This window comes from Podarcis liolepis, assembly GCF_965112155.1.
Source record: "Podarcis liolepis genome assembly, chromosome: 3".
In the NCBI taxonomy this organism is placed as follows: Eukaryota; Metazoa; Chordata; class Lepidosauria; order Squamata; family Lacertidae; genus Podarcis; species Podarcis liolepis.
In genome coordinates, this window is record NC_139557.1 from 124,257,441 (window position 1) to 124,271,775 (window position 14,335).

At 46.7% G+C, this 14,335-nt stretch overlaps 1 protein-coding gene across 1 annotated transcript in view; it reads right to left on the minus strand.

Annotated features, from left to right (window-relative positions):
* Positions 1-13,332, minus strand: part of RAB10 (RAB10, member RAS oncogene family) — a 28,352-nt gene extending 15,020 nt beyond the window's left edge. The window contains exon 1 of the mRNA XM_083494886.1: positions 13,128-13,332. Within this exon, the coding sequence (XP_083351012.1) occupies positions 13,128-13,254 (127 nt within the window). The 5' untranslated portion in view covers positions 13,255-13,332. The remainder of the gene's footprint in view (positions 1-13,127) is intronic.
* Positions 13,333-14,335: the final 1,003 nt, after the last annotated feature.

The following is a 14,335-nucleotide window of genomic DNA, read 5'->3' on the forward strand; positions in this document are numbered from 1 at the left end:
ACTGTTACGTGGCACCACTGAAACAGCACAAATTATAGCACTGCTCTGGGGCGATGCACAAGTTTATTTGAACACCACAAACCACGCCTAACAGATACAAGGACGTCTTCTCAGGAAGGCATTTACTCATTCTTTACTCTGAACAGAACAGAACAGAGTCATTCTCATGTCTGGACATATAGCCAATGTTATGTGCAGTTGCTCCAAACTATGTTGAAGAGGCAGTTTAGGCCAAGTGTGGTAGAAGACAGAATGTGTTCTGCCATGAGACCACTGGCTCAGCATTTTAGTTCTCCTAAAGGGACTTCAGCAGGTACTCTGGCTTTGAGAAGCTAGACCCTGGGAGCTGTGAGGATTCCAGGGAGGAAAAACAAGAGCCCATGCAAGACTGGTCAGTCTACCCTCACATATGTGTCAGCAAAACAAAAATATGTGCTATTAAAAAGGAAGTATTCTGAAAGATGAATCATAGACAAAACATGGCCTTCCACCCCAAGAGGGCAAAAATTACTAACCTAAGGCAGGGGTGGCTAACCCAGATCCTGGATCCAGCTCCTTTCCCCAGGGTCCCCAGTCATCTGGGAGTTTTTTAAAAAAGGATCCAAAGAATTTAAAACCCTGCAGCAACTTTTGATCCGGCTAATTTAAAGGGGGCAATTTTCACACTCATGTACAAACGCTGGATGAGTGGGGAGGCTGATCTAACTTTATTCTGCCCACTTCAGTGAATAATGGGCGGCGGGGGGGGGGGGAATCATGGAAATAAAATTGGAATTGTAGAGTGGAAGGGACTCCTAGGGTCATCTAGTCCACCCAGAATCACAACATTCCACAGAGTCACAACATTCCAGAAACAAGCTCTAAAAAACAAGACCTCAACATGAATCCAAACACACTGCGAGCCACACAGAATATTCACAGCTGAAACAATGCCCCGCTTATCATTCACTTCAGGTCTAACATAGTAAACAGCTCCCATCTAGAATAACTGCAACAAGATTTGCCTCCAGGAGAAGCTGCCTCAAGGCCCGATTCAGATGACGCCCAACTTGAAGAACTGATTCAAACTGGAATTCTCCCATCTATGTCCCTTTACAGAATCAGCCAAGAGGAAGATACCTTCCCAGAACATCTCAGAAGAACTCCACAACAGAACCCTCAATGTTAGCGAGTCAATCCAAACGGAGGATAAACATTAAACTATCCTTAAACAATTAAACATGAGAGACTTAACGGATATGATACCTTTGGCAAGATCTCTTTCTCCTCCCAGGGTCCATCAAAGAAGCATGAGCATTAATCAAAGAAAAACAGAGTTTCTAGGTTGATTCTATGCACGCTTACTGTAAAAATAGCTGCTTCCAAGTCCACTGCCACATTCACTACTGCCGGCAATCTAGACTGTTGCTGCCAGAGGTTCAAGGTAACCACTTGCATAAATCTATAAACCTGGTTTCTAAAATCAATAAGAGTTACTTATCACTGGCCATTAAATGCACGCCCAATCAGGGTTTGTACAGGAGAGGCCTCCAGGCTTCCCAGCTTTAGCAAAATGCCTAAGAAGCCACCCCAGAGCTGGGCAACAACCACCCAGAGACCTCTGACCAAACCTTCACATTCAAACTTCTGGCACTGTGCTGATGGCACACTGAGGAGCAGCTCTCAGGACACAGGAATAACTTCAGGGGAGGGTGGGAAATTTCTCCAGCGCTTCATTTTTCTGTGACAGTTAATACTTTCTGGAATTTTTTTAAAAAACAACAACAGCCCACAATTTGCTTTAGGGTAGATAAAAATCAATGATTTAAATAAATAAATAAATAAATAAATAAATAAATAAATAAAGGATGCTTTTGGAGGAAAAACCTTTCTAAATATAGTTTTCTATTTAAGTTACATTATAGTCCAAAGGCCTTTCATCAGGAAATAAGGATTTGTTTTAAGTTTTTCATGTGTGCTAAAACTCAGTCTAAGTTTTTTTTCAAAAATCGTTTAACCACATCAGTTAACAAACATGGATACATATGCTATAATGTTATTGTTTTAGTTAAATAAATTGTTTAAATTGTTATTAAGGAAATGGTTATTTTTCTCCTTCCAATAAAGTACGGCAGAAAAGCTGTCCAAATATAAACAGTTAACTTACCAAACCACAATAATTTCATAATCATCTGTCTATGTATTTCTAATAGTATAACCAAATCAGTCATTTTTTATATAATTGTAAAAACTACTCAGAAAATTTATTATTCCAAAAATGAAACCTTCATCTGGTTGCAAATATGCAAGAATGAGTCTTTCTGTAAAAAAAAAAAGATTTAAATCAAGTCTTACTGGCTAGTGATTTAAATCGATTTGATTTAAATCCAATCCACCCTGTTTAGGAGTAATTTAAGAAAATGAAGGCTGGGGAGCTGCTGAGATTTTACGAACATCAACAATGGGAAAGATGTACACTGCTTTTTAAAAATACGGAAATAAATCAAGATATGGCACAGTGGGATTAAGCACCACACTCTAGAAGAAACACCACCTAGTTCTTCACAAGTGATGCATTACTTATGGAACTCATTATCCAAAGGGTGAGGTTACCTCTGGCAGAGGTAGTTTTCAAGATCGCAGTTACTTTCCCTGATAGCTGTGAGCAGAGCTTCCATCTTCAGGAGTAGCTTGTCTCCAGCACCTGATAACCAGAAGCGAACAGGAGTCCACTGTCTCCACCTCCTCAGGGTCCCTTTGTTAGGTGACCACTGCTGGGAACAGACTTCTGGACGAGACAGCCCTTAGATTTCATCCGCAAAGACATTTCTCACATTTTTATGCTCAAACAGCTTAGGCATTTGGTGGTCCAGAATAGCCCATCAATATCTTCCTGAAACTTTGCAGATCCTCCAGCACCTATAGGATTTAACTCACTGTTCTACTGTGGAAATGCAAGCATCTCCCCACTTCCAGGCATTCTACTCGCACACAACCGCACATATGTGCGGCACCGGGAAATTATTAATAAATAATAATAATAATAATAATAATAATAATAATAATAATAATAATAATTTTTTATTTATACACTGCCCATCTGGCTGGGTTTCCCCAGCCACTCTGGGCGGTTTCCAACTGAATATTAAAAACAGTACAGCATCAAACATTAAAAACTTCCCTAAATAGGGCTGCCTTCAGATGACTTTTAAAAGTAAAATAGTTGTTTATTGCTTTCACATCTGCTGGGAGGGCGCTCCACAGGGCAGGCACCACTACCGAGAAGGCCCTCTGCCTGGTTCCCTGTAACCTTACTTCTCGCAATGAGGGAACCGCCAGAAGGCCCTCGGCGCTGGACCTCAGTGTCCGGGCTGAACGATGGGGATGGAGACGCTCCTTCAGGTATACTGGACCGAGGCCGTTTATAAAATAAATAAAATCCTAACAGGAAATGGCAGGAGAGAGTTAAAGAGTCCTCATTGCGCACAAGGAGATCCTCCCAGGAACCCAAAGAGGACCTCAGTGAGGGTGGAGGAAGCCCCGAAAAGACCTGAGGCACAGAAGGGCTTTGTTTTAGGCTGCTCAGCCTCCCCACCTAACAGCTGATGTACGGGGTAGGGCAGTTGCCGCTTTCCCATATGTCCTCCGGGCTTCAGCCGGGGCCACAGCTTCAACTCTATAGTGGTACCTGGGGTTAAGTACTTAATTTGTTCTGGAGGTCTGTTCTTAACCTGAAACTGTTCTTAACCTGAAGCACCACTTTAGCTAATGGGGCCGTCCTGCTGCTGCCACGCCGCCGCAGCACAATTTCTGTTCTCATCCTGAAGCAAAGTTCTTAACCTGAAGCACTATTTCTGGGTTAGCGGAGTCTGTAACCTGAAGCGTATATAACCTGAAGCGTATGTCACCTGAGGTACCACTGTAATTGAACAGAGAGTTGTGTGGAGAGAGAGCTGGAGATCAGGAACACATAGGCATTTAGAGGCTTTTAAGAGGGTGTTCCCCACTTTGCATGATTTCACTTAAGCGTGCAGGGGCCAGAATGTAACCCCCCGCATAAGCAGGGTGACGCCTCTATGAACTTTTAACGTGACTGATGCTACTGCCGCAATATAGCACTTTTTGCAGACGTCTTAACAAAAAGCACAATTGCAACGAACCGTTCCAGAAAGAGATAAGCTTTGCACGGGGCCCAAGAACACCACTCACAGACAACGGTGCATTGGTTCCCATGGCCAAGAGAGGGAGGGCCCGAGAACATTCAAGCAAAGCAAAAGGCGCCAAGGTCACCTTAGCGTGAAGAGCTAGAAAAGTTAACAGTTTGTCACAAAAACTGTAATGCTATCTGCTCAGCTTGAACACACTTGGCATTGGTCTCAGCAGCAGCCAATGAAGTAACACCCTTGCCAAGACTTCTAACGTTGCAAGTAAAGGGATAGGGATCCCTTCAAAATCACTATTAATTCAGATTACGAAAACTGGAAGAGAGACTCCTTCCTCTCCCAGCACAGTCACTAAAGGCTTGTTCTATGCCTCTAGCAACAATTCAGCTTCGATATTTACACTGGGGGCAAAGAGTCCATCAAACTCTCCCAGGTATGACCAATCAATTGGTAGAACACGATGAGACTCTTAAATCTCGGGGCCATGGGTTGGAGCCCCATGTTGGGCAAAAGATTCCTGAATTGTGGGGGGTTGGACTAGATCAGTGTTTCCCAAACTGGGGTCTCCAGCTGTTTTTGGACTACAACTTCCATCATCCCTAGCTAGCAGGACCAGTGGTCAGGGATCATGCGAGGCATGTGCCCTTCCTATAAAACAGAATAACCCTTGGTGGGGGGTTTCGGCTGAGGGGACGACCAGAGTTTTTATTGCAATGGCTTGGTTGTGACTCTCACTACTCTGGTGGGTTGTGTCCTCAATGGTTATTTTCCATCAAAACTGTACAACTCTTCCCCCCTTAATTACTAAGAGATCTGGAAAGGGAAACCAATGACTTAGTCACATTTTCTATATTGCCACATCAATGTTCAAGTTTGCAGTGAACGGTAAAATGCTCAAACATATCAAGGTAACTTCTAAATAGTATCTGACCGTCAAATATAGCAACACAAATCTTATTTAGATTTATGCTACCTGTGCCTTTCTTCATGACAAGAACTTTCAGTTGTTTTAGATTTATAATTTTTATGCCACTTAATAAAAAATATTTAAGGGGCTCTATTGATGAACCCAAAAACCAAATTTAAATGCTGGTTTATTCTGCACTCTAGCAGAGGATGAGAAATCCTGCAATTTATCATCCAGAGAATAATTTAACATACCATATTGCCCATTAAATTTAACAAGAGGGTTCAATCAGATCTTGTAAGATAAGTAAATGCAAGCACTGAAATGCAAGTTTCACTGTGATCAGAAAGAGATCTTGGCCTCTTCAACAATTCCACCTTTTGTATTCCCATTCTTCCACTCCAAAAGAGCTAACAGCAATTTCTCGGTTTCCACAGTCTCTTTCAACATTTCACAAAATGTATGCTGCAAAGGGCTATCATTCTTTGCGCCATTTTGATGGTTGATCCCAAAATTTCCTTTCAAGACACCAAAGGGAACTCAACTGTCCGTGCCTGTACGATTTGAGATGCGAGAGGTGGCAGTTGGTATTTACTGACGGTTAAACAAGATGAATTCACTGTAAAAAAACAAAACAGTGTACTTCAAGGGGTCACGGCCTGCCTGAGTGAAATGTGATTTATACATTTTAAAAGGAATCATAATCTCTGAATATCATCATTCCTGTTCCTGTAAATGATTAGCTATTTTGGGAGGCCAGAAAAAAAGTGTCCAGAGTTGTTTTGAACAGAATGAATAGAGGACAAGGACAAGGTTTGAACCAACCTTTTGCAACTTGGGCAAGGAGTTTGAACCACTCTGGTGTCCAGGACCATTCCCCACTTACTGGCTGCTGCAGCAGATCTGGTGCCTTGCTTCACATCCAGCCAGGGAGTAGCAGGGAGTGCAAAGGAAAACAGAACAGTGAGAAGGCTGTTCCTGGCAAATTCTGTGTCCTCTACCTTCTCCAAGCATGTTTAGCCTGGAGAAGAGGAGGTTAAGGGGTGATATGATAGCCATGTTCAAATATATAAGAGGATGTCACATAGAGGAGGGAGAAAGGTTGTTTTCTGCTGCTCCAGAGAAGCGGACACGGAGCAATGGATCCAAACTACCAGAAAGAAGATTCCACCTAAACATTAGGAAGAACTTCCTGACAGTAAGAGCTGTTCGACAGTGGAATTTGCTGCCAAGGAGTGTGGTGGTCTCCTACTTTGGAGGTCTTTAAGCAGAGGCTTGACAACCATATGTCAGGAGTGCTCTGATGGTGTTTCCTGCTTGGCAGGGGGTTGGACTCGATGGCCCTTGTGGTCTCTTCCAACTCTATGATTCTATCATTCTACCTCCTACCACACACAGAATTGCTGGAGCTGGCAGCAATTTGGGACCAGGATGAAACAGAGCCATACCCATGCAACACGGAGGGCAGTCGCAAGGATGCCTGCGATCACACATTTCCCAATCTGACCTTATCGGGGCTTTTTTTCAGCCGGAGTACAGTTCTGGCTCCTCTCAGATGAGCGCCATTGTGGGCCAGCATCTCCCCTTGCCCGTTTCTTGCCTTTATGCCCCAAATGGACATTTCAAGTCAAAACGGAAGCTGGCCAGTGTGTACAAGTCTACACTTTTCCTTAAGCTTTCCAGCCAGGTCTCTACTATTTCACACATGGGTGTTTGTGCCTGGCTCTTCTGAACTGCCCTAGCCATCCATCCGAATCTAAGGAGTTGGGGAAGCATTTATTTGACCTGCACAAGAACCAGGGGCGACCCCCCCCCCAATCAGCTTGCCATGGTTTTTAGCACCTCCACAGGCAGTAAACGCAGCTGTTGTCAAACTGGCATCTGTTCAGGGTTGACCAGAGTCGCCTAGCGATTTATTGTAACAACTTTGTGGTGAGTTCAAGCACCTATTTTTCTTGGAAAAGAACACTGGACCTTACAGAACAAAGTGTCATATGAGCAAGGAAACCAAGAGAGGAAAAATAAGAATACTGACGGATGTTGAGCTGCAGCTGTTGAGACTTTGGTCTGATTCAGAGAATCTCCCAATGCCTGAAAGATCAGGGAACGAGTCGCAAAAAGTCTCAGGTTGTGCAATCTCACTTCCCACTCTCCCTCCTTTGCATATGAGGAAAGTGAAAGCATCCACCAACCAGTGCCAACTCTTAAGGACTGTGGTTTGCTCCAACCAATTCAGGTTAGCTAAAACAAACCAGGATATTAAACCATGGCCACCTATATTAGGTTTAGGAAACTGTCTGAACTGAGTCGGGAAGAGCACATTCAGATCTGAGCATTTTGGAGACATCAATCCTTGACCATACAGGATGCCCAAAGCTGAAAAAAGACCACAGCATCTTTCTGAAGTTTAAGACCTTAAATGTATCACATCCAACTGCACAGTATCTTTAATTTAGTACCACAAACTCCCACAGATATTCAGTTTGCCTGGTGGTTAACTCTGGAGCACTGCTGCTGTTGAAAGAACTGTTCTTTCCAGCCAGGCACTCTGGACATTAAGGATATGGAGATGGCTCCTTCTTGGCTGCACAGCTATCCTATTTCATCACATTCTCTCTCGGGACGGTTTTTATACACACAGGCAGTCTCTCTCAAAGTTGCTGCAACACATTTAATAGGCTCAATATCCATTCTAATATTTTATATCTCTCTCTCTCGTGTGTGTGTGTGTGTGTGAGAGAGAGAGAGAGAGAGAGAGAGAGAGAGAGAGACCTTAGATACAGCTCCATATCATGTGCACTTGCAAAGCCAGTAGGATACCAGCAAGGAGTAGTAAAGTGCAGAAGTCCCAAGTTGTTCAGCCAACCCAGGAGATCTGTGTCACAGGCCAGCTGAAATAATTTCTGAATGGCAAGCTAGTCAAGTGACAGACCTGGTGTGCTTTACCAGCTGTCAACAAGGAGCGCTTGCACCATGTTAAGCACACAGGAAGTTGATATCTACCCCTAAACGTTCCAGGACCATGTGCATGTCCCATGGCAAATGAACCCCAGAAGTGTTCCACGAAAGCATCACCTGCACTTTCGAACAGCCAGCTGCCAATCAAGTTAAACCCATGATAGATGGAGCAGAGTGGGAAGAGAGGATTCTCAGAATCTCTCTCTAACATTGGTTAACCCAATGCTGCAATTAACACACAAATACATAAGCACAACCTAAAAGCATTATTCTGCATGTAGTGCAATAGAGCTTTCCTGGAGAACTTTAAATGTCACATCTTGCCTTTGAAGACAAATGCTCTGCCCTATTCAGGGAAGTTATGATGACTTGGGGATTTTCACACTGGAGGCTATTTATAGTATTCCTAGCTAGGGTACTGAAGTCATCTGCCCTCCCCTCAGCAATTTACTTTTCAAATAGAAGCTGGACCACAACTAAAAATAACAAAGTGTCCTAAATTATTGGCAAGCTGAAAGGTGTGCCATGACACTGCCAAAAGCACTATGCCCTTATTTTTGAAGATCCAATGTTGCCCAGAAGTAGAAATGCGTCTTGATCATTGTGCAAGATCAATAAACTAGAAAGCGTAGGAACTCGGCCATTGCTGAATATGGTAAGCCTGTTCTTAATTTTGCTCAACCTGGGAATGAACAAATCTGTCAAGACTTGTTTAAGAGCCATCACACAAAGCCTGAAGAACCAAAGTATGGGGGGCGGGGAGTGTCCTGGATTTACCTACTGGCAGGTAGACAGCAGCAAGCCGCCCAAACTTTTAGCTGAGTAATGTTTGATAATCCAGCTGTGTGTCTTGCAGAAAAGTTGCTACTGTATGTATGGCTGCTACAGAGATAGTGTTCTTCTAGGCTTAGTAATAAGAAGCTTCACTGCAGGCCTTCAGCATTTGAATAGCATACCTTTAATGTTTGTCAGATTGAGGGTCCCATCTCTATGAAAAAGATCCACATTTGTTCATGCCCACACAAACCTGTTAGCCATCTGTAGGCCAAAAAGCAGGCGTGGGGACCTTTGTAAACCAACTTCCATGCTTCAGAATCTCCTTTGTGTGACTATTTGACACAGGCAACCTTGCAAATGACTATTTATAAGCCTGAGCTGACACAAAGCTACAACTAGAAAGACTGAACATAAAAAATTACGGTTCAGTTTTAGAACAGTGAAGCCAGATGTCTGCAGAGCAACCGCCAGCTATAAACAGTACCTAAATTAAGCCCACAGAGCAAGAAAAAATGCCAACTACTGTACATCTCATGAAGTGGGCTCTTTCAGTACCAGTTCTGCCAGTTTTAAGGTGCCACAAGGATCTTGCTTCCACTGCAACAGTTGTTATTATTATTATTATTATTATTTCCAGTACAGTGTAGGGCTTGAATACCCACTCTGCCGAGTCACTGGGCAACCTTGGGACATTCACTGCCACTCAGCCTAACCTACCTCTCAATGCTCTTGTGAAGACAAAATTGGGAGGAGAACTGTGTCTGCTACCTTGATCCCCCTGGACTAAGGTGAACATGTTTATCCTAATCAAGGCGCAATAACCTGCAGCTCCCTGTTCAGGCCATTCCATGTTTACATCTGTACAGTGTGCGAAACAGCTCTAGGATGTCTGACCTTCAAAACTCAGATAAAATATTCCACCACCACAGACAAGTGTTTACGGAGTAATCAAATCTTCATAACACACAGGCAACCTGATAAGAGACATCAAATATTAACTATTATTACTGAGTATAATCCTGCGCAACTCTGATCAATTAAATCTTAGAGAGGGAGAAACCTCCTCAAGGGAAGTGATCTGGGACAGAGAAATTTACGGTCTGCAAATAAAAACACCCTAAAGATCCCAAGCCTCAGAGAGGTTAGGCTGGCCTCAACTAGAGCCAGGGCCTTCTCGGCCGCGGCTCCAATCTGGTGGAACGCTCTGTCACAAGAGACTAGGGCCCTGCGGGACTTGACATCCTTCCGCAGGGCCTGCAAGACAGAGCTGTTCCACCAGGCCTTTTGTCAAGGCGCAGCCTGACCCCCTCCTCTGGCAATCTGCACAAAATTTTGCTTGATGGTTGCCATTAATTTGATTTTAATTTGATTTAATTAATTTTATGAATGTTTTAGAATGTTGAGCTATTTTGATTGTTGTTAGCCGCCCTGAGCCCAGCTTCGGCTGGGGAGGGCGGGATATAAATAAAATTTATTATTATTATTATAAATGATGATCTTCTACCTTTCCCTGCTGTTTACTAGTGCAATACCTTTAAACCTGGAGTTATGAGTGGACAAGGTCACATAGAATAGTAGCACAAATCCCATCTTTCCAGTTTATGCCAGGAGAACAACTGAAGTGTGTAACTGTGCTGCTCAGCAAGTACAGTAGTACCTCAGGTTAAGTACTTAATTTGTTCCGGAGGTCTGTTCTTAACCTGAAGCACCACTTTAGCTAATGGGGCCTCCTGCTGCCGCCGCGCCGCCGGAGCACGATTTCTGTTCTTCTCCTGAAGCAAAGTTCTTAACCTGAAGCACTATTTCTGGGTTAGCGGAACCTGAAGCATAGGTAACCCAAGGTACCACTGTACTTGAACTACTGCGCAAAGCCTTATAATCAGAGCTCAATCTATCCTAAACAGCAACTAAGGGTCCAACAATTTGTAGACTGAAGTTTATCAACTTTTGTCTCCAGGAAGCAGAAGGAAAAGAAACAGCAAGCAACAGAAACATCCTGGTGGGCAGCCGCTATTTGTGCTCGGCCTCTTCAAATACAGGCTTTTAAAAGGGTGTTGAAATCCTCTCTTCACTCCTGCCTTTCCTTAAGACTTGTGAAATTCAGAGCAGGTTTTTCATAAAAACTGTACACCTATCTGATGCATCTAATGCATGTTTCTTATGTACATTGCTTTGGGAGGGTTTGGCCTTAAAAAGTGGATTAATACTTTTAATAGAAGACAGACAGATTGCCACCTACTGTATTGTAAAACTGACTGCTGTGTTTTAATATAAAATGTTTTTTGTGCAGTTTGTATGAAAAGCAGTGTATGAAAATATTAAACAAAGATCACATAGCTGTAACTAGCAGGTACCTGGCAGTGTATTGCTGTGAGGCACTGCTGCCCTGTCCAGGAACTACCGTGAAACCTCTGCTTGTAACTTGAGATCTTGGGGGAAATGAGTTCGCATAATAAGGGAAGCAAAGCATGTGAAACTGTTGATCTCCAGAGATTGCAAAATAATTAAATTGAACCAATGTCAGAATAATGTGCAGCAAAAATATCCTATCCGCAGGAAAAAATTGCAAGTATCTTCATGAAAGGCTGGGCGAGAAAGAAACAAACAGGTTTATTCTATTAGGGCACCTGGGACTTCATTTCCTGAATCAGAATTGCCAACATTATTAACAGTGATTTAGAAATCACCTTCTAAATCAACATCTCAAGGCCACTTACAAATAAAAGTTAAAAATACAAAAACAAATCCGGTTAAAACAAGACTAAAACCCTAACAAGGGCAGATAATGTATTGTGTCTTGAGTTCAGCCCATTAAGGACCCCAAATTTCATTCCAAAAGCAAGCCCTTAGGGATTCCGATAAAGGCTTCCTCTCCTCCAAAAAACAGGTGGGGGCATCTGCATAATTTATATAGGCCAGTGTTAACACTTCCTGTACTAAGTTTTCCATCTACAGTGCATACACACAGCCTGGGAATAGCTCAAAGCAGACAGCAGGATTTATGTTGGCTCAAGCCACACCTATCTACTATAGCAATGTTAAGACATCAAACAAAGCAAAAAGCAGGCAGCAGTTGTCTCCAAGATAATGTTTCTTTGGTCTCTGATAAGTCCTCCACGCCCATTCCCAGCCTGCCAGTCTCCATCGCCTTAAGAGTACAGCAAACTCAGCACTGGGAAAAATCCTAAAATATTCCTCACATTTAAACTACTCTGTGCTGAAATCAACACCATCTCTTTGAAAGCATTTCTAGAATTTCACCCCTCTGTAGATAAGGAATTGACAGTCAATATTCATAGTCAGCTATTCCTCCATTTGAGGCACAATAGCTGGAAGCAGATACAGATAATAGCATAAAATGTGATACGCCGAAGGATAAAGGGCTCCATGAGCAAATAGTAGCCTCAGCACTAGGGGGTGTGGTATGAGTAAGAGCCCTCAGGCGACGCTGAGGTCACTCCAAGAAGTCAGCCTGGTGTTTTGGAAGATGCAGCGGTGGACGGGCAGGTGCCAAAGATGCCAATGGACAAGAGTGAGGGGAACAAAACAGCGCAGGGCTGCAAAGGAATCAAAGGCTGCTGCCAAAGGGGGCAGCGACCAGGTCAAAGCATTAGGAGCATTCCTCATTCAGAAAACAAAGCTGGACAAATATAACCCCGCTGTGCAGCCAGAGTGACAGGTGGGGCTGCTATGACCAGGGCAGGGAGCACGCATGGCAAAGCAGACACACTATATGAAGACTACTGGGGCCAAGCACTAGCAAGCACTCAGATGGCGGGGATTGGCTGGGGGGTAGATACAGCACAAGGAACAAAAGATGACGCTTGGAGACTGACAGCTATGGGGCAGGATGGTCAGGCAGGCAGTGGAAGAGGAGCAAGTGGGGAGGTATGGGAGGGAGCCCACCTTTCCAGGATGGAGGGCGGTGGGTGGGTGGGTGGGATGCACGGGGAGGAAGACACAGGGAGGGGGTGAGCCCACCTTTCCAGGATGGGGAGGGTGGTACTGCAGGCATGGTGGAAGGGGAGCAAGTGGGGAGGTATGGGGGGAGCCCACCTTTCCAGGATGGAGGGAGGTGGGTGGGATGCACGGGGAGGAAGACACAGGGGTGGGGTGGGGTGAGAGAAGGGGGGTCATCCAGGGGAGCCACGAAGCGGGATCAGGCCCAAGCCCCCCCCCAGTCCCAGCATCCTGCCCCCCCAGCCAGATGCCCCCAGCAACTGTGCCCGCGACCAAGGGTCGCCCCTCCGGCGAGGGAGGAGGGGCCCTGACCCCGGAAGCGGCGTCGGCGGCGGGGAGGGGGCTCCCCCTTCCCACCCCCTTCCCACCCTGCCCCTCCTCACCGATGGTGGAGATGAAGGTGGTGTTGAAGGCGTCGTCGGAGAAGCGGAAGAGCACGCAGGTCTTGCCCACGCCCGAGTCGCCGATCAGCAGCAGCTTGAAGAGCAGGTCGTAGGTTTTCTTCGCCATGGGGGCCCCCCCGCCGCGCCGCGCGCCCCTCCCTCGCCAGGCTCCGCCTCAACAGGCCTCCCGCCCCGGACCCCCCTCACGGGCTCCGCCGCCCTCGCTCGCCCGCTCGGACTCTCCCTCGGGGCCCCGCCGGCGCTCGGGAGGCACAAAATGGCTGCTCAGGCGGCGGCGGCGGAGGCCGGGATGGGCGAGCCTGGGCGGAGCGGAAGGCGGCGGCGCGAGGGCCCTGCGGGTCGGGGCCGGCGGTGGCGGCTTCTCAAGGGGCGGCGGCGGCGCCCGGCTTCATACCCTCCCTCAGAAACGCCCGCGCGCGCGCTCCGGAGGCCAAGAAGAGGAGCAGGCCGCACGCACGCACGCACGGGCCGACTGACTGACTGACGGGCGGACTGGGCGGAGGCGCCGTGTGCGCAGGCGCGGGCCGGGCGGGAGCGCGCACGCCGCCGGGCCTCTCCCTGCCTTTCTTTGCCTGCCCAGGCGCCGGAGGGGGCGGGGCTGCGCGCTGACGTCGACGCCGCCGCCGCAGGATGTCGGAGGGCAAGGCCGGCGCGCGCCCTCTCGCTGGCTCGCCTCAGCCGCCGGAGCTCGGGCGCATGCGCGCAGACCGACCCCCTCCCCTCGGCTCGCCCAAATGGCCCTTCTAGGCGTGCGCGGGGAGGGAAGGGCTTGCTCACGCACGCACGCACCGTACGTAACGCTGCGCTGGGCGCCTCCAATGGGAGAGCGGCGAAGTGACGCCAGCGGCCACGCGAGCTCGCGGATCTGAGGGAGGGAGGGGGGAGAAGTGGGCGGGGCGTCGGGCGCTCCCTGTTTCCCTCACTTTGTCTCCCGCGCGCATGCGCTCCCGTAAAAAGACCGGTTTTCGAAAACATGAGGCGAAGAAGCCCCGCCCATGTCCCTCTCGGATTGGCTGAGACTCCTCGATCGCGGTTGGCCAGCTGCGGGCAACTCCAGGAGCCGCGGGGATGACGTCAAGGGGAGGAAAGAGGAGTGGGCATGCGCAGAGCGAGACGGAGTTCTCACGCCGCGGGAGGGTTGGCTGCGCTGCGCTCATTATGCAATTAGAATATGCATGTAAATTATA